The following is a 23,970-nucleotide window of genomic DNA, read 5'->3' on the forward strand; positions in this document are numbered from 1 at the left end:
CCGTATTGTCTTTATCATGATGCATAACTGTTAGACACGTGTCAGGTCCTAGCTGGAGATAAGTGCTACCTCACAAGTATTTTAGGAAGGATAAAAGTACTTCATAAAAGATCTTTGTGTAGAAGGAGTTGTTTATCTTCCATGTGTGTTTATCTTTCCATTGTTCCGAATCTCTTTTCTAAGCCTTCACTTGATTAGTCATCCTATTTATCCCTTTCTTTATTAAAATAATGTGTATGTTAGAAGTTAGCCTTTGGTAAATGGGTTTTACCTAAATGCACGATCAGAGAGTTCACAGGGTTTGCCTGTGAACAGCAGCAGTAGCAGGATGCTCCTGCTTGGTTCTTAGTTCAGAAGTGCTAAGTTCCCAATACAAGAGAAAAAAAGCAAGTTTTCATCTTACTCTGCAAAATTTTTTTCTAAAACAAGTATTTTTATTTCATTTGATTCAAACCTTTATTATGCATCAAGAAAGAGTAAGATACTTAAATTTTGGGGTTTGTTCTATGCAAGAGACCAAGGTTTTTTTCTTTTTATTTGCAATTTATTTCACTACAGTAAATCCTGGCTGGTCTTGAGGCTTGTGCCAGCAGCCAATATGTCTTTGATGAGCACAGTCATAATTTCTCTTTTATGTGGACGTTACCTTTCTTTCCTTTTCAATGCACACGATATCTGTTTCTTTAAAAGCCCGTTAGTGTAGGAGTTAAAGCTAACTTGTAAGTTAGTAGGAATATGTATAAAGTTCCATGGCTAATTTGCTTTCAGCTTGTTTTAATTTTATTGATAGTATATCCTCCGCTGAAGCTACCCACAAATTCCCTTTTCCATTTCTGCTTGAAGTAGGGATACATCTTTAAGATATGCACCTTCTGTTTTGCTTTTAGGCATTTATCTTTATCCTCATACAAAATCAATTGAAGTGTCCCTTTTCTCTTGTCCTTGCCGTAAATCTGTTTTTCCTTACATTTTTTAACTTAGGACTGTATACCTAATTATCTTTTATGTAAGTATTCTGTTTATACTTTAAAGTTGGTTCTGCTTTGCTATCTCGTTTACCTTTAGCTTTCATTACTTTTTATAAAAACTCATTACTTTTTGCCATATTTTACCCTTAATGCATTGTAGGTTGATTTTTTTATGCTCAACATTAATTTTTGGTTTTGATGCTCACATTCTTAACACATAAACGCAGACTTAAATGTACATTTATATATAGGTGAGCAGGTCACTCCCATGGCTGTTGGGCAACATGATTTACTAAAGCATTGAAGATAACAAAGACGTCACTTTGGAGTATGTGCTGTGTGCAACAGGATAGGTGTAGCCTCATAAATATCTTTCAGATCCTGTTGTTCCAAAGAGCTTTGGGAATGCTCATCTTTTTTGATGCACAAGTATCTGGACTTGGCGAGGAGCCCGATAATGTGATCTTATAGTGAAGTTCCCTTCTCTCAGCTTCTCCTCCAACTTTAAAATAATTCCTTTCTTCCTGAAGTTATTAAGAATCTCTCTTTTTCTCAGGGTTAGGGGTGCTAGGAGAAATTGAGCTTGGTGGGCATTAGATGAGTTCTGTTCAGAGTTGTCCACCAACCTGCCCTTGAAGATAAAAGGAAAGGGTATTTACCAAATTATTCTTGCTACTTCTGCCCTGGAGTGTGGTCATGGGATGGCTCCTCTGTATAGCCTTTCTCTTCTCTTTTTTTTTTTTTTTTTTTTTCCCCCTTTTTTAAACTATCTGCAAGTAGCTGCACAGTTCTAAGTCTGTCTGAAACCTTCTGTCTTTTACAAGGCCACTGAATGCTTCAGTGTTGACACACTGTGTTGTTGATATGCCTTGCTGTCTAGGAACTTATGTCTTAAAAATGCTTTTTTGTGTGTGTTATTATGTAATTCCATTCCTCTCAGTCTTCCTCTGTGTTTTTGGGGGGTTTTTAGTGTGGGGGTTTTTTTGGTTGGTTTTTTTTTTTTTTATAATCCACTGAATATTGCTGTCTATAACAAGAAATGTACTTATTTAGACAGCTTTTGAACTTGCGGTGTGAGAAAATTAATATCCAAGTTACTTTTCGGTTGTCTTAGTTTATTGCACATTGTTATTTTTTTGTTTCCTTTTACACGTCCTACTTCCAACTTAGCCATATTAACAGAAGCTTTGCTAGGTTTGCATTCTGCGCTGTATAATTCACCTATTTCCATTCCTAGATGTCTTGATTCTTAGACAACTCCTACAGTTACTCTTCAGATTTTTACGTGATACAGAAACGCTTTCTAAACTTCCAGCTGAGGTGGATTTTCATTGACCGTAGAAAATTTTTGAATGCGTCCTGGTAAAATGGCAGCAATATGCTGTGCTTGTCAGAAGTCGGTGCTGTGGACAAAAGAAGAATCATGAAACTCAAAAGCATGTCAGGATTTTCTCCCGTTTCTCCCACCAACCAAAAGGCTTCTTATTTCTTTCTTCTCCCTGATAACTTTTTTTCTTTCAGGCTTAATAGCTTGTCATTGTAATGTGTATTTTTGTCTGTGTTAGATTAAGCCAGTAGCTCTGGGCAGCTTTCTATTGTGTTCAGTTTAGTAAGAGTTTTAATTCATGCTCCATTATGAACTGATGTTGGCTTTGAGGGGAAAAGGGAGAGTTTGAAAATAAATGTTTCCTGCCCCCCAAAAAAGTCTAATTCATCCAAGGTCTTCCTTTTCCTTAAAGTAACCTGTGATAGGTGTTGAAGTAGGTACCGTAATGTATTTATGAAGAAGACTGAAAAACTCTAGCTCTTTTGAGAATATGCCACTACAGTGTGGAGTCTATTATTCTGTATGATGCTTTGGATTTATTTTATTTTATTTGAATTGGAGGAGTATATACCTTGCACGCATGCGTTCACACACCCACGGCCTCCCTAGCCTGGATTATTAAATTTCTTACCTTTTATTTAGGAATGAAAGGCTTTCTTTAAACACTAAGAGATGATCATTCTTCTCTGTGCTGTCTGGAAACTTTCCAATCCTTTGCTTTCTTCTTTTACAGTATTCTATAGCTTGTATTTTCTTTTTGTTCTTCTCTTCTATTTCTTTCTTTACTTTTTTTAAATTTTGCTTGATTTTATTCTTGGCAACACTTTTGTATCTGTATTTCTCTGCCACCCATCCTTCTGTGTCAGTTTCAATCAAATCTCACCTGCTGAGGATTTTAGAGATCAGATTTCTGAGATGAATTTGCCAAGATACTCCTCTGCTATTAAGGAATGCTTCTGTTTTGCTCCTTTGTTCTGCACACTTTGCTTTCCAGCAGAGCAGCTTTTGAGTTTTGAGTACAATTAGGAGTTACGGTCTTCCAGTGAGACTTTATGGTAATTTTGATATGGGTCCCTTTAGCTATCTCATAAAGCAGCAAAAAGGTTTTTCAGAGCAGCTCCTTGTGGGAGCCAGAGCTTCAGTCAGCTCTCTCCTCTCGTGACCTTATGAAGGTTGCTTGACTGACAGGATATTTTTAGCTTCTATTTTTCCCATTACAATTATACTATTTTGTTCAGGATCTGTGCCAAGGTAATCATTCTAGAGTTCCTGAATCTCCCCTTTTAAATTTTCTTTAAATACTGTATATTAATGTGGAGAGTCCTTTGATGTTTAGAATTTCTTAAGATTATTTAAAAAACAACATTTGTGTTTCAGAGAGCTCCTCAGTTATTTCCTTGAAGCTTCTTGTGTGTAAATTATCTGGGCCTCTCCTTTGTAAGCTACTCAATTTTATCAGATACTGGTTTGCTTTCTTGCAGACATAATTTTTCTCTTCCTTACATATGATTTTAATGAGATGGATTCATATTCTTTTTCCAGTTACTGAACAATTTTGCTTTTTCTTCATCTTTGTTTCATGACTTACCCATTTACCTGTGTCATTGAATTTCAGGATTTAGGGTTGGTTTTTCGTGGTGGTTTGTGGGGTTTTTTTTAGTTTCCCTAGTGCTTACAGCTTAGTCACCTTTACCTCTTGTTTCATTGCAGAATATCTGTAGTGCTGTTTCTTGCCTTTTTTTATCCAGGGGATTGTGATTGTCTCTGAGCATTCTGCAGTCAAATCCCCCCTCCGCTTCAAATGGGAGAGCCTTTATTTGTGGTTTTCCATTTATCCCATTATCCCACAACAAAAAGAAGCATATGAAAGAGCTGCCAGGGAGCGTAGTGACCTGCCAGGACTGTATTGGAGAGGTTTAAAGCGTGTGCTTTCATATCTAGGAACTACATTTTTTTGTATTGTTTACTATCCTGCTTGAGAACATGGTTTAAACTCGGGATTTGTATTCTTGTGCTACTACCCAGTGTGGGACGTGTCTTCCAGGTTCAAAATGGTGGTGTAATGTTAATTGTTTATGTTACAATATAGTTAAATGTTGCCGTGTTTTACTATAGCAAGAAAGTTAAAGATATCGAACCTCAGATTTAGCCCCTCTTTCTGGTTCTCTTTGTAACAGGCACCATTACAATTTATATAGTGTTATTAACACTTGCTTTATAGAAACATTTTTGTCTTGTGACCATCTAACAACTCAGTTGCTTGGTAAAATCTGGTTTGAATTAAATGGGATGTGCCACAAAAATGTTACTTGAATCAATTCAGCATTGTTCAAGCATAGTAAAAGCCATTTTGTTTTGTAAATTTAGCTGACAGGTTTAAGTAGTTTAAGATGCCTCCTGATTTGGATTTCCCTGTGAATGTTGGGGGCAGAGCAACTGTCAGGTAGCCTGGAGGAAAACATAAAAATGGAGGGTTTCTCAACGATTAAGAAAAGACGACTGTTCAATATGTTGATGATTACCCACTGTATACAATCAAAACTAGGACTTGGTTGTAGTGTTCAGCTTTCGAGGCTAATGGATCAATTTTAAATGTAATTTGCCATTCACTCCTTGTTAATTTCTAATAATCTCTGCCTGCTTGTTATAAAGTGTGAAGGTGTTCGTATAATTTATACTGCTGGGATGGGTTGAATAATTTGGCTGTGCTCTGACCAGAAGTAGCATCAGTATTACAGGCTTCTTGAAAACCAGTTCTTTGATTTTTTTATAGTACTGAATAACATGCGGAAACTGTCTATCACTTCTGTATCTAAGTGTATGCTTGGCTTATTCATGTTGGAAACACTTGTTTGCATTTTCTTGTTAGATACTTTGAGCTGCCTCTCTGTTTTGTTTTGTTTCCTGAAGTCAGGAGCATATCACAAATTCATAACATATTTTACTGTGTTTGAAATGCCTAAACTTAGACAGATAGGATCTTCCTTGGGAAGCTTTGAAAAGTAGCTACCTTTCTCACTTACTGAGAGCATTTTTATTAGATAACTTAAATGTAGATACTGAAGAAGGATAGATAAAGAATAGCAGAGGGACTTTTGTGAGAGTGTTGAAGCTTCTCTCTTTTTGCCTACACTCAGCTCTTTTCTTGGAGAGCTGGGCAAGCTAGTAGAGTTTGCATGCCGCTTTCACTCACAGTGGTATTTCTTCCCACCTTGCACTGTGGACAAAGCCCAAGTACTTTTTCATCATTCTTTCGAATACAGGGAAAAATTAGCATCTTCTCACACAGTGAAACAGATGAGCGGTGAACTTTATTGCAGCACAGGAAAGAGTGAGGTCTGTACTCAAACCATGAGGTGCTCAGGGAAGATCACAATCTTTGTGAGGATGACATGACTTAGGAATAGCTGTAGAGCATGCTGCTTGTACCTGCCTTTCTCCAAATGTAGAGCCAGGGGCTAGAAGTCCTGGGTTAACTCTGAGCTTATATGGCATAAGCTTATATGAACCTGTAATATTGACTACTGAAGATCCTTAGAAATCTCATGATGACTGTTTCTAGCGTTGCTAAAAATAGAGGTATTTGTCCTGCTTTTCAGGCTAATGCCTCCCTCAGGTTTGCTAGTATCACTCCTTGATTTGTACGCTGAATTGCATGCAATGTGGCTGAGTGCTTTTATGCAGCAAATATTTCATTCTTTGTGACTGTTTTATATCAAAGATGCTATTTATGGTACTATAATTTCATCAACTTAAAAGCAGAAGGATTAGCATTTGCTTCATTACAGAGTTTGGGTATACGAATAGAAGTTTGTAAACTTGACAGTATGTCTTAAGTGCTGGTGTTTCTTTAGTTGTGGGTGTGGATTTAGTCTCCTAATTATAGTACTCTTCTAGGAGGAGCAGTGAAGTGAATCACTGTTCTAGGGCTTTATGTTTTTTGTCCCACTGTCTAAGGAGGAGTGAAATTCCTCTGTCTACTTTTGTATTCTGAATATTGCATGAGGTCACTGTACTGAAATTCTTACTGTAGAAATCATTTATACCATTTGGTAGACTGCTTTGATATTGCTAATTTGATAGGTGACAGTAGATGCATTCTCTAAACTGACATTGTTTTGAATGTTGATGTGTTAAATAATTTTCTAGTCTAAATACGGTTTTTAAAATAAAATGGTCTGATGACCATTTTTTATGAGTAAACCTTGTAGAAAAAGTGAAATGCGTATCATTGATGCAAGTAAAGGCCACCTATACTTGCAGAAGTAATTTTTAAAGAAGAATGATAATTCTAAGCAAAAATATCCCTCTGCAAACAAAAGTATACCTACATATATACATATAAGTTGCTTAGTCTTCATCATTCTATTCAGTCTTGTTTTTTCACTTTTGTTCTCTTCTTTCCTGATAAAATTCTTAATCTAATGTTATGAGCTGTTTGGAACAAGTCTTGAAAAAATGCTGCCCTCTTGATCGGATTTATTAAGGCAGAGGAGAACAAAAAAAAGGGTCAGCTTTCCCCATTCTGTATCTACTGAAATATACAATCTGAGCTTCACAGTTATGACAACACAGATGGAGCAAACACAACTTGAAACTTCTCACATTTTCTTCTTGTCCAACAATTGACTTAAGAAAATACCTTGAGTCTATTTAGAGAAAATAGTAGTAAATAAAGAAAAATTGAGAGGGAAGGAGACCTACAAAGACAGATATAATGCAAGTTTTTGGGTTTTTGTGTGGCATCATTACAGTGGGTAAACATTGCACACTAGTTTTTGGTTTTCTTAAAAAAAAAGATTATACTTCATTGACTGATGAGATGCTATTAAAACACACAGATACACTTATTTTTCTATCGGTGTCTGTTCTGTGTCCAAGCACACCCATGAAGTGCATGTCAATCAACACTTTTGTCCATGCTGCTGCTGTTAAATTGAATGTGATTAAAGAATACGATCTGTAGCATTCTCTGAAAAGCTGGTGTTATCAATGCTGTTACGTTCACCTACCAGCCTTATTTTAAATATCGGCGTGATCTTTCTGTGATCACTTCATGATGCTGTTTTTGAACATGCAGTTGTTGCAGCCCAGCTACATTCGAATTATTTTCTAATAATTCCTGACTTGTAATAAAGGAATGGAGATCAAAACCACTTTATGTTAATGTATAAATCTACTATGCATCCATATCTTAAATACTATATGGAATTCTGGTTGGGTTTTTCGCTTTACTTAACTTCAGTCTTCTCAGAGTTGCAGAACTAAGAGGTACAGAGAGTCACAACAAGGATCATCAAATGTAGGGACTGTTTTCCTACAAGAAGCAATTAATATTATCTACTTGCCTTTCAACCTAAAGAAGAAGTGACTGAGAAGAAGATGTGGTGATAGTTTGTAGAACGTGTTCAGGAGGCAACTGTTCAATGTCTCTTCCAATACAAGGACTGGGAAGTGTTGGAAAAGATTGCTGGTCTGCAGGTTCAGAATCAAACAGCAGGAAATGGGGTTTCATACTTTTTGTGGGTAACTCATGAGACTCCTTGTGTTAGGATGTTCTGGATGTTAAAAGGGCCAGATAATGACTGGACTAATGCCATGAAGGAAAAGGGATCTGGAACTAAAAAATGCAGAGATCACACTGCTGACTCAGCCACAAACTGTGAAGCTGGACAGGCGTTTGGTAGTGTCGTGGCTTGCTGGATTCATAAATTCCTCCCTACACCTCTCTCACTCTGGGTGCAAGGTTAAATAGATCGTTGTGGATTGATGTGGTATAGCCACTTTTTTCTTGTTCTGGGATTTCAGTTAGGGTTTCAGTTTGTGGTTTATGTGTTCTGGGGAGACTTTTATTAAGATCGTTAAACTTCACTTTTCATTAACTAGCTATCTCACAACAACTCTTTTTTTAAGTCATAGTTCAAGTCTTCGTTAGGTGAACTAAATACCGTCCTTTAAAGTTTCAGATTTAGAGATCTGGGTTGTTTCTTACTCAACTTGAAAAATGTTGAGAAAGGATTAAATGGTAAAAGTATGCAAAATCATTGCTTAAAAGGGGTATCTCTAGCCTATGGCAAAGAATCCAAAGCAATGAAAACTACAGTTTTCTTAAGCAAAAACATTTCTTTTTGAAAAAAGATTTTGTGTGCTTAGATTTTTCTAGTGATCCTTGGGTTTGTTTTGGTGGTGGAACTAAAGGAAATGTGTGTTTAAAACCTCACAGTGTAAAATTCCTTCCTGTTGAGTAGTAGTGATGATCCTAACACCAGAAGGAGGAAGGAACGCTTGCAAGAAGTGTGGCCCAGAAATGTGGCAAGAGGAGAAACATGAAAAGCCATATAAGAGTAAATAAATTCTAGGTCATGGGAGAGCCATCCTGGAACGGCAGAGATGGCAGCTTAAGGGGTTTTGTGCTTTATCTGTAATATTTCTAAACAGGCTTCAGTTCTATACAGTTCTCTTTTGGCCCTAAAAGTAAGCACAGGTCTTGCATTTGTGAATAGACTAAGCTAATGCTATCTTCTCTTCATGTCTTTGAATAGCGATTAACGTTCTAAAGTTAAGCATATGGAATTTAGGAATTACTGGAATGAAACTGCTTTAGCTGAGACTGATGTGTAATTGCGCTAGGGTGTAGTCATTAATCATTTAATCTTGTATTGTTTCTAAACAAAGATAGCATCTTAGTTTAGTGTGCAGAACGTAGTGAGCTGCTCTGTATATCTTTTTCTTTTCTTCATTTAATGGGGGGAGTTTAAGCCTGCATTAGTGCACACAACGTGACGCCAGCACAGTTGCAGGGTATTTGGTTCTTTCTCTTCTCTTGATGCTGGTCATTCCCCCTCCTCACATGATGGTGCCTTCAGCTGCCCAGTGGCTGTGCCTCCAGGGCCGGGCTCTCAGGGTTGGTGTTGTGCTGCTCTGTCACAAGGTGGAAAACTGGGACAGAGAGGACCTGCCTGAGGCAGCGAGGTGGGTTTGTGGGACCGTCAATGAGGAAACCTGAAGTTTTCCTAAATCCTGTAAAGTTGTCCCTGTATTTAATGTTTTTTTCACACTGGCTTTTTCAAAAGGATTTCTTATCACTTAATTATCTGTTACTGGCCAATAACCATGTTTTCAAGTCATCACGTAGTTAATAGGAAACTGCTGCAGTTTGGATTGTCTCACACACCAGGTTTGGGTGGATTGTATAGTTTAGTTTAGGTCTGATTCAAACAAAGTAAATTCTGACTAAATCTATTAATAAATTCATGAATACAGGTCAAAATGTTTGCTCTGTTTTCTCCCAGAGTGTTCAGACTGGAATGACAGTGGCTTTCTGCTTCCCTGGAAAGTATATCCATGAGGCTGGCTTTTAGACACGTTCCTCTGTTTGCTGAGGTCCTTTTCTCAAAATGTTCAAGGTCTGATGTATAAGAGCCTCTTTTCCCGACTAAAATTTGAATGAGGTTAATTGCCATATGATTTTTTTTTAGTGGTAACTATTTAAAGAATTCAAATTAATACAGAAACTGGTGATTCTTGTTTATTTAAAAAATATTGTAAGAGGTATAAAATTCTAGCCATACAAATTCTTCTAATCATCTGTGCTGCTTTTACTTTCCAAAATAAGCGGTGATTCCTGCTTTGGTCTGGTGGTGTTTGAGATAACCTTGTAATCTTAGTTTTCTTGGGGGTGGGTCTCTTTCCACCTGTGGGAATTTTTATTTTCTGTCTAACTCTGTGGGGTTTTGTGCATTTTAACAGGTGCATGCAGTACTTGTTCAGGATAGAAGGTAGTACAGAATGAAAAGAAGCAAGGGTGAAGCTTTTATTTGAAAGGAGAGGGGAAAAAAAAAAGCTGAGGAGGAAGTTCACTGCTGAAAGGGTTATTGTAATCAAGTTTATCATGGGAGCTTGCTGTTGTGTAACAGAAACTCTAGCTTGTCCATACCTGTCTTTAAGCATTACTTAATGAAGAAATAAAACAAACCTACCAAAATATTTATGAACTCCATAAATTTTTTTCCCAGATTCTTAGATTTCAATACGTTGTGACAGTTCAGCTCCTTATTGGATTACTCTCTCCATTGTAGAAAGACTGAATTTTTAGAAAAGTAGTATTTGTCAGTTAGCTTTTGAGCATGATCAGGCTAACGCTCAAGCACATGTCTCTCTCTCTCTTGGTTTAATAATATTGAAACTCATTTATTCAAAAACCACTTTAGCCAGGAATCATGTAATGAAAAAGGTGTCTTCCGCTGAAAGCAGCCTGTTAAAAGGTCTGCTAGGCATCCAACTAAAACCTCTTATTTCCCGCCCCCAGTAAGGGAGTACATCTGTACTGGATGTTCAGTTAGCTTTTTCTCTTGTGTGTGGGTTGCTGGCTCGTCCACATGCCATCTGGAATTCTTCAGTAAAAGCTGCCTGTGTCAGTTTAATGCGGTCCAATATCCTAGCACACCTAGATATTTTTTTTCCTCTCAAAAATGCATAAACATTGTTTATTGAGTCATCTTCTAAAATTAGTCTTTTTTTCTATGCAAAGATTTTTCTCATTTCCTCTGCAACAATGATCAGGAGTAGCCTGGGTTTTTAAGATGTGGTAGGTGTTTCAGCTGAAACTGTTTCAAGGGAGATAGCAAGAGAGAGGCTGCCAGTGTGACGTGAATGATTTTCAAATGTTATCTTGACTTTTTCTTTTTTAACTTTGCCTATTTGTTGCCAGGCAGATAACTTGGGCAACCTATTTGCCTGTCTTCAAGGTGGACAAATTGATTTTGTTTTCCTGTGTTAATCTTTAAGTTATCCTTTCTACTTGATGGCAGGCTCGTAAAGCAGCAACTTTAATTGTGTGCCTGCTCTCTTTGGGTCTTTTCTAGTGGAAGAAGTCTGACAAGCTGTGTATTTCTTAGCAGTTACCTAAATGGAGTTGTAGCAGTTTCACCTGTCTTTATTCTTGTCTTTTGGTTCCCTTTTAATAATTCCAGGCACACCCTCTCGCTGTTACCTCACCATCTGTGTGTGATTCATGGATATCAGGGTTTGAAGAAATGTATCCGCTCATTTAGTCCACATAAGAATGGCTGCACCGAGTCAGACTCGAGGCTCATTGAATCTGGCCTGTTTCTAATAATGACCAGGGAAAGGATGTAGGAGCAGGGTGCAGCGGTTCTCTCCCATGTACTTTCACACTCACCAGCAGTTAACAAGTCTGGGACATTTCTATACAGCAGTAGTAAGGGTGCTTATAATGTCATAGAATTGTAGACTGGTATGGATTGGAAGGGACTCTTAAAAGATTCCTGTTGAACGTTGCATACATCTTTTCAATATACCTTATGCTCTGGCAAAGAAGGCATTCATGAAGAGGTTACATAGAATCTGTGCAACAGAGTTGTCTACATTCATTTTTTTTCCAGTTAGGTTAGATGGCAAAAAAAGTTTTCATGAGTGTTGTTTATTTTCTAAAGCTTGCTGTATCCATAATAATTCACAGTGTTAAAACACACTTAATGTGTGTGATGGCTGTTGTATTGGTTTGCTGCTGTTCCAGGTAGGATGGTGGTGGTCCCTGAGAGGTTAGGCAAGGGGGGGGAAATAAAAACTCGTTTTAAAAAAATGCATCAGCAAGATTCATTGGAGTGTGTGTTTGTATGGGAGGTAGCCAGATCGGTGGTACTGTGAGAGTAAACTAAAAACATGAAGAAGAATAGTCTTTAGTAATCTAGGAGTTTGGGCTTGCCAACTGCATTAAGAAACTAGTACGGGGCGATTGGTTCGCAAGGTCACTTCATTCAGTTTTCAGCACGAATTTGGGTGTAAACTTCACAGCTAATACAGCTATTGCCTTTACTGTCAATTCTTTTATGTAATGTGGCTGGTGTTATCCCACATCAGGCTTATGCTGCAGACAACCAGCTAAATCTGAACCAGTTGAGCAGCAGAAGCAACGTAAGGGGAACCAGGCCCCATAGGGCACTCTGTGTTTGTTGTTGGTACCTAATTTCACCTTAACATTAATGTTAGCTTGGGTTCCTGGGAATGCAGGCTGCATTCAAAGATGTTTACACAAATTAGGGCATACATTTGTTTATTACTTTTACATAAAATACCCCCCTTTTTTTTTAATGGACGTGCCTTGCTTTACGCTAGGATAGAACCAAAATTCTGGACTGTGTTGCAAAAATCCCTTCTTGAACCCTCATCATGATGTTTTCCAATGTTAAATTGCTTGCTTAGACCATTTCCTGAGAAGTTTGGTATGCTCTTTTTCAAACTTGATCTAGGTTGAATTTGTTGTCTTAAAAATGATGGAGCCTTGCCGGGTTTGGGATCATTGCAAGCATATCCAAACTCTAGATGTCACAGATTCCCAGACATCTACAAAAATCCGACAATGAAAAAATGAAGTTGGACCTTATTAGATTTCAGTATTAAATGGTCATTAAAAGAATCGGTTTGGAATGATGTGCACTGCTGAATGTGAGCAGCACAGGTGAAGGCAGAGCCTTAGAGAATGTGCAGGCGTGGGAAGAAAGGGTTCCCAGGATGGAAATTCACAGGCAGAAGGATGACAAGGAAGGAGGGAACTGTGCTGCAAAGAAAGTACTGAACAGGAGAGGAGTGTGGAGGGGGAAAAATATGAAGGGGAGAATTTAAAACAACTCTGGTAATTACTTCTTTTCAGGAAGGATAGAACATTTTCACAATAAAATAAACTGAACTGTGGCTATCTTAAGCAATGCCTGCTGGGGTATTGTCCTGATACAGAAGGAAGTGGCCTATACTGTCATCTAAGAAGAGAGTCTGTCAGACCACATTTAAAGCGAGAAACTATGGAGCCTGCAAGTTAATCTAGAAAGCCAGCCAGTGCATACTGTTTTCTTCTTGTTGATCAGCAACATTCTGATATTGTCCAAACAAGTAGGAGAGGCTGCAATCTTGGCTTACCCAAAACAATTACCTGTTACTATGATCTGATTATCATGCTAATAGTTTGGCTCATCTGCTTCTGACAACCAGCTTGTTCTTTTCTAATACAGGTGAAAAATTCTGTGTAACTTTGAAAGATAAAGGCAACCGACTTAAATAGACTAATGAATATTTATCAGCATGAAAATCTTGTTCTAGACACTTCTTCACCAACTCAACAGTGTGTATTTTGTTCTCCTGTGCTCAGCAGAAGTCAGGGGTGGCGGGGAGAAAAGTAAAAAAATTCTTCTCAAGCAGTACTGATCTTCTGTACCACTTTCTGGGGAAGAACTGAAGCTACCTTATTTGTCACATGTGGGAATAAGACAAAGATTTTAAAAACAAAGCTGTTAAGAAAAGTTCTTGGTCACCTCTGTACCCAATCTAGACAAGTTATAGACTGTCAGCGTTGTTGATCGGTCCTGAAGAAATCCCAGCTTGCGAAACACCTGAAAAGGCTAACAGGTGGCATAACTTTAAAAGGATTTTCTGTCAGTCTTCCTGAAATTATTAAGTGCCCTCAAGGGTTTGTAACTGTGTTTTATATGTGGAATGTTTCCCAGGTTCTCAAAACAAGGTGAGAGCTCAGTAACTCCGTGTGCTGATGGACAGGGGAGTTGTCCTGATATTTAACACAGAAATACAACTTGAAAATATGCAACACAACATTTTTTAATTTATGATTGGATAAGTGAAAGTTACACTTGGAGAGTGTGTGGCGTATGATCTAACACTGTCCTCTCTTGTCCAAGTACTCCTCCCTTGGGGTTTAATCACGGGGTGCTGGAGGCAGAGTTTTTTCACCTGAAGGAGGGAGGCCCCAGCTCTGGATCTGCTTTCCTAGTTAACTTGCTGGTTGACTTTCAGTGCGACTTGTTTTATCAGGTTCTTTTCTTCTGGCAGAGATACATAGCTAGGTAGAAGGTGATAACTTTTAATAATTTTGAAGCTGCTTGTTTGCTGTATCTTGCTTTTTCTTACTGTTGTCCTAGCATTTACTATGTTGGTAGTGTGAATTGTGGGTGTTCTTTCTGTTTTAACCCTCCCAGTACGTATGAAACTTTGCAGAATAAGAGATTTGCTATATGAACTCCAGCTCTTTCAGAATTAAACAGAGCATAAGTAGGGTATGTGGTGACTGGTGAAAATTACCAGTGCTCAGTTACTGAAGTAGTAAGTCTATAGTCTCCTCAGTCCTCAACCTTTCAGCCTTCAGCCCTTTGCTACGATGTGCTCAACTGAGATGTGATCTTGTGTTGGATCCAGTTTATGCCTGCAATGTACAGTTCACGAGATTACTGCATACTCCTGGAAGTGTGGTGTTCCGTTCAATTTGCATTGTCATGACTCAGCACTGTGTTGTAGAAACATGACTACTACAGTGAGTGTTTTTGAGCTTAGGGGGTTAAGCCCTGGAAAGTAGCAATTGATTTGGTCTTTCTGGTGGATTAGTATGCCCTTCCTAGCTCTGCACGTCCCAGTTGTGTTCATACCTCTTTCTGAACACACACCTACTAAAACCAGTTTTTGTCTGTTAACGCTTTTTAAAATAAGCCAAGTGATAGCTCTTGTTATCAATTTATATTTGTAGTTTTTACACCACTTGTGTTTGCTCTTCAAAAAAAGAAAGCATAGTTGTCATTGCAAAGCAGAACATTTTCTATCCGTTTTGAAAAAGAACTGAATTGCCTTCTCAAAATTGCAAACAGAAGCTTTGAAACAGAAGTCGGTGGTGGGCATGAAGAGGGAGGGATGATTCACTAGGACCTAGGATAGGAAAGTTGTCTCCTTACCCTGATGCAGTGAGAGAAGCTCAGATATACTGTCATACAGGCAGACATCTGCCTTGAGTCCTCCAGTTTAAGACCTATATAAAGTACCTCTGTGTTAAATTAGACTGTTGAGATAACTTCACTAGTGATAGTTTAATGTTTGAGAATGAGAATGCTTCAAATGACTGAATTCCCAGTGTCATAATTTACTTTCATCTGTGATACATTGTTAAGAAGCTACTAATTCAACTGCTTTTCATTAAAGGGAAAAATATACTTCCTGAGTATCTAATTAGGAATAGTATTTATGTCATGCTTTTATGTGAATTATCTCGGACTTTAATTTTTCTCCAAATACACTCAAGAGAAGTTACATATGATTCAGGTTTTGTTCGAAGATTGTTTTGGTATTCAGTTCAGTACTGCTATTTAACAGACATGGAAGGTACTGTGAGCCCGGTCTTTTGTATAAGTCTGGTAATGCGTGTTTTTCTTGTTTCTCAAGGTAGTCCTGTAGCAGTCTAAGCCAATTTTTAACACTGTTTAGAAAATATAATTAACATGATACAACTTCCTAACTGTTACAAGAAGTTGCATGTGTAATAGTAAGTGACAGCAGAATTACTCATTTGCTTATGCATGTGTTCATGCAGTTAAGCAAGTCTGAACTGCAGTCTGAGGGGAGATAATTTAGAAAAAGAAATGGAAATGTTGGCAATCATACAAAACAACAAGATTTTAGCATTGGCTACACAGCTTGTATTAAAATAGGTGAAACCATATAATTGAATAAAAACACATTATTTCAGTATTATGGTTGTTGTAAACATGATTGCTCTGGTTTTAATCTGGCCTATAAAAAAAAACACCAGAAACCGGAATTCTTTCTTGTTCAGGAAAGTTTTGAACCTGTGCACAATGTATTGTAACCCCCTGCTAAATTCCTGTTAAAGGAAAGTACCTTCTGCAAATATTGACTGCATAAAATATGAATACATGATGAATGGCTCTGCCACCAACTAAAGCAGAAAAACTGTTGCTTTTTATATATTTAAAATGGTAAAGTAGCTTGAACAACTGAAAGTTATTACTTCGACAGGTAAATTCAAGTGGTCATTTAAAATACAGAGAATTAAGAAAGTTTAATGAAACAGTTCAGGCATGAAGAAATGAGGGTCAAATGTTACAGTCCATACTTACACAAACTTCAGGTCCTGCTGAGTTCATTATGAATAATAAGTGTGTCAAAATCTAAGTTGTGTCCGCCTCTAGCAGCGAAACTTCAGTAGAAGTTGGGAGAACTAACATTCTTCATGCAGTCAGTAGTTTTGAAAAGAGAATCGCTGATTTATTTTCATCAATACACATGCAAACATGGAATGAATATAAATGAAATTACATTAAAGATTCCGTGGAAAGGTTCTAGAGAATGTGAGCCTGCTGCTGAATGGGAATGGGGACATGGTCACAAATACCAAGAGAAGGCTAAGGCAATTAATGTCTTTTTTTCTCTGTCTTTGCTGAGAAGAGCGTCCTTCAGCAATCCCAGGTCCTTGAAGCCAGTGGGAAAGTCTAGGGGAAGCAGACTCACCCTTGGTGAAGGAGGAGCAGGTTAGGGAATAAACAAGCAAACTGGCCGTGTCAGGGTTGGTGGGCTGTGATGGGATGCTGCCGCAAGCCCTGAGGGACCTGGCTGGTGTCATCGCAAGGGCACTGTCAATAATTTTGGAAAAGTCATGGTGACTGGGGAAGTTTCTTAAGGACTGGAAGAAAGCAAACATCTCCCCTGTCTTCAAGAAGGGCAGGAAGGAGGATCTGGGGAACTAAAGGCCTGTCAGCCTCATATTCATCACATTCTTGATACATAATGGCATAAATATGTGTTGTGGAATAACCGCAGACAGAACACATGCTGGGGGGCTGATCAGCTGGAAAGCAGCTTTTCAGAGAAGACCCCAAGAGCTCTGGTGGAGAAGATGCTGTGAAGATGAACGTGAGCCAGCAATGTGCCCTTGTGGCAAAGACCAACATCATCCTGGGCTGCATGAAGCAGCAGATCAAGGGAGGTGATCCACCCTCTCTAGGCAGCACTGGTAAGACTGTGAGCATCTGGAGTGCTGGGCTCCCCAGTGCGAAGGAGATACAGACATAGTGAGGCTTAGTCCAGTAATGCGCCGTGAAGATGATGGAGCGGAGCATCTGACAAACGAGGAGAGGCTGAGACAGCTGGGGCTTTTCAGACTGGAGATGGAGAAGAGAAGGCTCAGAGTGGGTGTGATGTGATACCTGCAGGAGCGTGCACAGGAGGAAAACCAGATCCTCCTTAGGGTTTTCCAGTGATAGGATGAGAGGAAATGGGCACACACTAAAATACAAGTAATTCCATTTAAGCATAAGGAAAACCAAAATCTTTTTTTTCTTTTGTACAGTGAGGGTGGTGAAACATTGAAGCAGATTTCCCACAGACCTTGTGAAGCTGCCATCTACATAGATACCCAGAATCTGTCTGGCCATGGTCCTGGGCAGCCTGCTCTAGCTCACCCAAGCAGGGGCTTGGACCCAATGATCTTAAGTAGTCACTGCCAACTTCCACCCATCTGTGCTTCTGTGATCTCTTAGCTTTTCAGTGAGTTCACCCTCAATTGTACCTGTATTTTTTTCCCCAATTCTCTTTCAGTTTTGGATCATCTGGAGACGTATTGATCACTGCACAGAAAAGATAGTGGGTTGGTTGCAGGTCTGCAGCAACTCTATTTGTTCCTTATTTATGTCATGGGCTTTAAAACTAGCACGTTCCTCTCTGCAGTACAGCAGTCTGGCTCCATTCTTGCATGTGTGTTTAGTCATAGAGAGTGCTAGAAGAGGCTGTTAATTCTGTATTAAATAATGCAGAATGTAATGTCAATAACTAATTTAAAATAATTAATCAATGCAGTAATAGAGCTAATTTATAACATCCTCTAACCCTGTCTTTCAGTCCTGGCCTGCATATGAAGAAGTATACAACAAAATGCTAGAGCTTGCAGCCTTTTTAGACCTACCTCGTTTTCCAGATATAACAGACAGCTGCTTTCTTCATCCAGACATGTTGTGCATGAAGTACTTGATGGAAGCTAATTTACCTGGTAAATATTTTCCCAAACCTGAACTGATAAAATTTTTCTTTGGTTTATGAGACTCTACCAAAAAGACTTGAATAACTACTTTAAAAGTGCCTACACTTTTCCTTCTAATTTATAACCATTTAAGCCTGAACTGAAAGATAATTTCTATAGAAAGCACCTTCATCAAACATTTAGAGTATGTATTATAGGCCCAGATATGCAGGGGCACTCTGGTGCTGGCTCTCTAAGACTGGAGTGGATACTTAATTTCAGATCTTTCAGTATCCACGTGAACTAAGAGGCCCTAACTGAATTCATGTGATTTATTAACTTTAACTAAATTATTCTTGAAGTTGGGACCTGATTGCTTAGCACTGGAATTCTCACATATGATATTGACTTTATATTCTATAGTATTGCATATTAGCATTAATTTTAATATTATCAAGTGATGCCATGTGACAAATCAACTGCTCTCTCAATTTCTGATTTAGTTTTGAAATTGCATATTGCATAAAAATTGAATATTTTTGTTTATGCTAAAATTATATCTTGAATATTGAATTGCCAAAGGAAGTCCAGTAAGTCCTAATACGTGAACTGTCTGTTGTGCTACCATGCTTTCTATCAAATACTGCTGTCACTGAAGATGAGTTGTACAGACAAATAGCCTGTAAATTAATTATTTTTTTTCCTCAGAGCATTCCAACTGTTAATAGTTGGGGGGAGGGGGCATTGTCTTATTTTTCAATTAGTTACATTGAAAAAAGCTGCTTGGCTTTTCTGTTTGCTCACAGTTGGATAAAGGGAAGATAACCAACAGATTTAGGGCTAAAATTCCAGAGTAGAAATTCTGATTTTGTAGTATTACACCAGTGTTGTGATCCTGTAGAGGATCACGTTATTTTTCAGATTTTGAAGTATCAGTTGAATAAAGGAAAAAGCTAGAAATTTGGTATTTTCAGATCTGATACAAAGAAATACAAAGCTAGGTACTTTTTGAAAATTACTGTAGAAGAAGATACTGTCCTTTACTTTTTCCTTGCAACTAAGTTTTTTATCATGTAGAAGCGTTTTTTTACAAATTGAAAAAGGACTACTGTTGTTGTCTAACAATTAAAAAAAATAAACAATGAATTGTCAGAGTTTTGTGGGACACTAAATGCTAATGAAAAGGCCATTTTAAGTATCTGAAGTAACAGAAAATATACTGACGTTATCTGTGAGAAAATTTGGTTTCCAGATTTTACTTAACTTTTACTGTTATGTACGAGAGAATTAAAAATCAGTTCCTACTGAACTCTGTAAGCAGCAAGAGAGTATAAAGTATAGCTGGATTAAGGTGGTTCTTAGTCATACATTGCTAACCTTTGTGGAATCTGATGGTGATGTAATCAACTCCTGTATTTCTTGCTGAACAGGAAAGGTGAGAAATTTGGGGGATTTGTATCTGAGAAAAATAAGCATAGAGTAATAAGAGACTGTATAGATACCATACTGCTGCTTTTGGAACTGTAGTTGTATCTTTTTGACATAACCCGCACTAGCGGGTGCCATTGGGCTGTATAGTGTAAAGCCAGTTTTAACCTAGGCTGGCATTGTCTGTACCTTAGCCAGGTTTTGTCGGGGTAGCAGCAAGTGCTGCCCTGCCGGGATTAGGCTGCTGTCCATGCCCAGCCAGCTTCTTTAAAACTAGCCCCTGCTCCTCTTTGCAGTACTGAATCCATCCTTGCATGGGTGTTTAGTCAAACACCCATGGGAAAAAGTTTGGGACAAGTTTTTGGCTTTTGGGGATTTTTGAAACTGTATTTATGTAGATTTAAGATAAGCTTTCTCATCACAGTGCCCAGGGTGTTACTTGAACGATGTTGTCAGATCATCAAAAAACTATTAAAAATGTGATTCCCTTCCTCCCATGTGAATATATGTCAGAATTCTTTTCCATGTAAGCACAGTGAAGGTTGCCTAGTTTTCTTAAAAATACTTCTCAGCCTGAAAAAATTTGCTGTCTAATGGTCCTGAAAGTCCTAAGCATTATTTTCTCCAAATGACCAACATATTTGCACTGTAAAAGTATTTCTAGCTTGTCTCACCATGCTAATTTTAGAATTTTATTTACATTAATCAGATGAATTGCATAATTGGACTTGTCGAGTGGTGAAAAAGATCTGTATTGGAGAAGTGGATTTCCTGACTCTTGTGCCTGGAAATAAATCAACAAGAAAAGTGAAATACGATGTTCTTGCTGCCGCAGTTATTGTAGTTGTGCTCAAGTTACTGTTTTTATTAGATGATAACTATGAATGGTAAGTGTACAGGCAAATCTGTAGCAAAGCCCAAATTTCAAATAGCCCAAATGTTTGTCTGGATCATTCTTTCTTTAATAATATTAAATTTGTAGTATTTGAATTTTGATTAATTTCAGTAGCATAAAACATACACGTGAAGGCATTTTAGACATTAAATATTACTTATTTTTGAAATTCATCAGTTTGAATCTGAAACTTGGAATAAAATTAGGGTGTAACTTTTGATGGTTGTATTTGAACTTCCTGTAAGAAGTGCAGTATTTGGATCTACAAAATAGCCTGACTTTTATAATTTTTTTTCAGGTTACTTTCAGACTTTGCTGAAGAAAGAAATAAAAATAACAAAGAAGGTATGTAAATATTCTATTATAAGCAGTCGTATGATTTTGTAAATGAAATGACTTTGTAATCAAGCTTAGAAAGACTTACTATGTATCTTATTGATATAAAAAAATGTGGTTTTGTCATTTATTCTTTTAAGGTAAGTCTTCTTTCGAAGAAAACAGTAGATCCTGTTCGTGTAAAAACATCTCAGTTTACCTGCATAATTCTTATTTTGCTGGGTAGGGCAGTTTGGAACACATTTTACTAGGTATCTTTCTGCTTCTTCTTGTGCCTGTTTGCCTCTTGTTTTAGGATTTCATGCATACTAGGTGATACGCAGTAAAGAACGCACTTTGATCGTAAATAGCAGATACTTATTAGGGGCATCAAACCACGTTTATGATAAAATCCAAACTTGTTTAGTCTTGTTGAATAAAATGTCTTAGTGTGTAACGTATTTCAGATGTAATCTATTTTCTTAGTCCAAATAATCCTGAGAGAGTGTGGAAAAGCTAGCAGTAATTAAGATAGAGAAGATAATGGTGTGAACATGGTTCTTTGAGGGCAAAAAGACCAAACCAAAGATTAGAAATCTTCAGGAAGATGTTCCATGGCCTGATCCAGATCACAGCTGAAGATAAGATCAAAGATGTATTAGAGTAGTTTATCTTTTAAGCCTTCCATCCAGTTTTGGGACCCTTCTGTTACTTACTAAAAATTTAAGACAGTAATAAAACTGCACGAGCACAGTTACTGCTGTATCTAGAGGTAGTCATCACTGTTAACTGAAACTGGTAATTCTCATTTTCAAGTGGATACTCAGACTTATTTTGGATCTTTGTTGGGGTTTTTTCCTTTTTATTTCCCTTGAAAATTTGAAGTACGTAATAGTGACAAGAGTAGTTGTGCAACTGCTTACAAGCTGAGGCTCAAAGTCATTAATGGCTTAATGGGGTTTCTTCTTTATTAACAAGTCTCGTTGGCCTTGGGAGTGAACAGTCTGCTTTTTTACTTGAAAATCTGCTATGCAAAATGACCCATATGCTCTGTTATGTTGTCCCTATCCTTAAAATGTTGGAGACATGGGTGATGGTGAGAAGCTGCAAAGAGGAACTGATGTGAGAATTTCTGTTAGAGCACTGATCAGTGCCAGAGCGCAAAACTGCCTCTGGCATTTTCCCGAGTTAGCATGCTGAAATAAATAATGGTTAATACCGAGTTTTAAAGATTCAATTTATGTTGACTCCATTCTCAGTTTAACTATCCTTTCTCTAGTCATTTCTTAAATAAAAAAAAAATAGTATTTCAGCTCCTACAGTTTTTCAAGACCAACTAGAAGCTGTACAGTAGACAGCTGTAGTGACCTAGCGTGTTTGTGTGTATGTGTTCCATGAACTGCCACAAACACAGTATGGTTTATGTTCAAACCAAATCTGTGCTTGAGTTGTATATATGTCTGTGTGTATCACAGGGCTGTGTATTTTCCAGTCAGCTCAGCTATCTGAACGTCAACCTAGCAGTACTGGCCAGGTAAACGGATATTATAGTGCAGCATCATGTCTCTGACAATGGTTTTGCTAGTCACAGATACTTAGTAATTCATATGAATTTTAATAAAAATTTTCACCACCACCACCTCCCCCTAAACTGCCCTCCCAGAGGTTTAAGAGTACTTAGTTAAACCTCTGGGTTTAAGGAGTTCGTCTCCACACCTTTGAATTTTAAGAACTACTGAAGGGTCTTTCTTCATTTGTCTGTTGCTGTATTTCTGTCCCGTAGCAGGGTAGTCTGAATAGCAAAAATGCAGAAGTGGTGTATAAGTTTGATTTTAAGAACAGTATATTCATCTTCAAAACGGTATAAACAGCTAGTTGGCAAAGCTAAGCACGATGCAAGCATCACATCCAGTGCAGCTGGGGTGATGGAGAAATGCAAAGCCTGGTTAATTCACAGTGCAGATAATCCACCCATGGGTAATAAGGGTTCATTATATTTTAAATATATAAATCTACACCACAGTTCTGTTCGAAGTTCTTACACTTACTGTACCCAGTTGGTCTACTTCAGTCCTGTGCCTCTTTAGAGCATCGATCATAAACATGCTGCTTGAATGCCATATGCCTTCATATTTTTGCATGTGCGGATAAATATCTGTTCACATATCAACGAATGAAGTTACTGTGCTCAAAAACACAGAAAGCTGATACCAAGTCAATACCATTGTCTAGTATATTTTTCCAGCCCTGTAAGGTTTCATGGGTAGTAGGATAGACATAGGTAGCAGGGAGTTGATGAAACTGCTTGAAATTTTACATCTGAGCTTGTTCAGATCTTACTTGTTTAAGTCTAAGCTTGATGTATAGTTTCATTAATGCCTTAAAGTCAACTTTCAGACAGGCGAAGGACACTTCACACAGTGGATATCAGGTTTATTTTGTAGAGAGGAAGTAGGCTCTATGCTTAACTTTCAGAAAAGAGGGAAAAGATTTGAACTGTGCTAAACCTATGAAATCTCTTCTAAGCTGAGGGGCTTCTTTGCACTTGTAATGACACGCTGTTCTGTCGCTGCATTTCTACATTTCTCTTTCTTACAGAATTGTTAGATCGAGTATGTTTTCTTTAAGCGCATGAAATTCAGGATAGGTTTGTGTAGAGGTGGAAGACACAGGGTGTAACTGTGTGGAGACCACCTTCTGTGTACTACACATTTCTTTCACTTCTTCCCAAACTGAAATGTGTATGTTTTATTCAGGTAGTCCATATTTTGAGTTCAAAAAGTGGTACAAGGTGATAAAATGTTCCTTGGATGTGAAGCAAAAGAAATTAGATGAAGAAAACGCAAAGTAAGAGGTTTTTAAGTACTTTTTTCTTTAAGGTAGACAGTTTTATGTGAAATCCTGACCCCCACAGAAATTAAAAAGGTTAGGAATTTGCTGCACATTTCCATCTATCAAGCTTGGGTGAATAGAGCAATTAAGTCCCGATCTTAATTTTCTGTTTACATTCATAATGCTTATCCAGCACATTAATTAAATGTGCAATTTCTGTGACAAGTAGCTTACACAGCTGAACAGTTAACTCATTACAGTAAATCTAGGCTTACATGCCTCAGTTTGCCTATTCTGAAAAAAGACTTCTGAGGTGCTGGGGAGGCAATGGCTTTTAGTAGCACTATTAGATTATTCTGATTTTAATTGAATAGCTCCAGCA

General features: G+C 37.8%; 1 protein-coding gene across 2 annotated transcripts in view; it reads left to right on the forward strand.

Moving 5' to 3' along the window:
• The window catches only part of TAF1B (TATA-box binding protein associated factor, RNA polymerase I subunit B), a 53,490-nt gene that overhangs the window by 19,906 nt on the left and 9,614 nt on the right, over nucleotides 1–23,970 (forward strand). For both annotated transcript variants that reach the window (XM_056343342.1, XM_056343343.1), the window contains exons 9-12: nucleotides 18,001–18,148; nucleotides 20,256–20,433; nucleotides 20,740–20,786; nucleotides 23,513–23,603. In XM_056343342.1, the coding sequence (XP_056199317.1) occupies nucleotides 18,001–18,148; nucleotides 20,256–20,433; nucleotides 20,740–20,786; nucleotides 23,513–23,603 (464 nt within the window). The remainder of the gene's footprint in view (nucleotides 1–18,000; nucleotides 18,149–20,255; nucleotides 20,434–20,739; nucleotides 20,787–23,512; nucleotides 23,604–23,970) is intronic.

The sequence above is a fragment of the Falco biarmicus genome, chromosome 6 (genome assembly GCF_023638135.1).
Source record: "Falco biarmicus isolate bFalBia1 chromosome 6, bFalBia1.pri, whole genome shotgun sequence".
Taxonomy (NCBI): domain Eukaryota; kingdom Metazoa; phylum Chordata; class Aves; order Falconiformes; family Falconidae; genus Falco; species Falco biarmicus.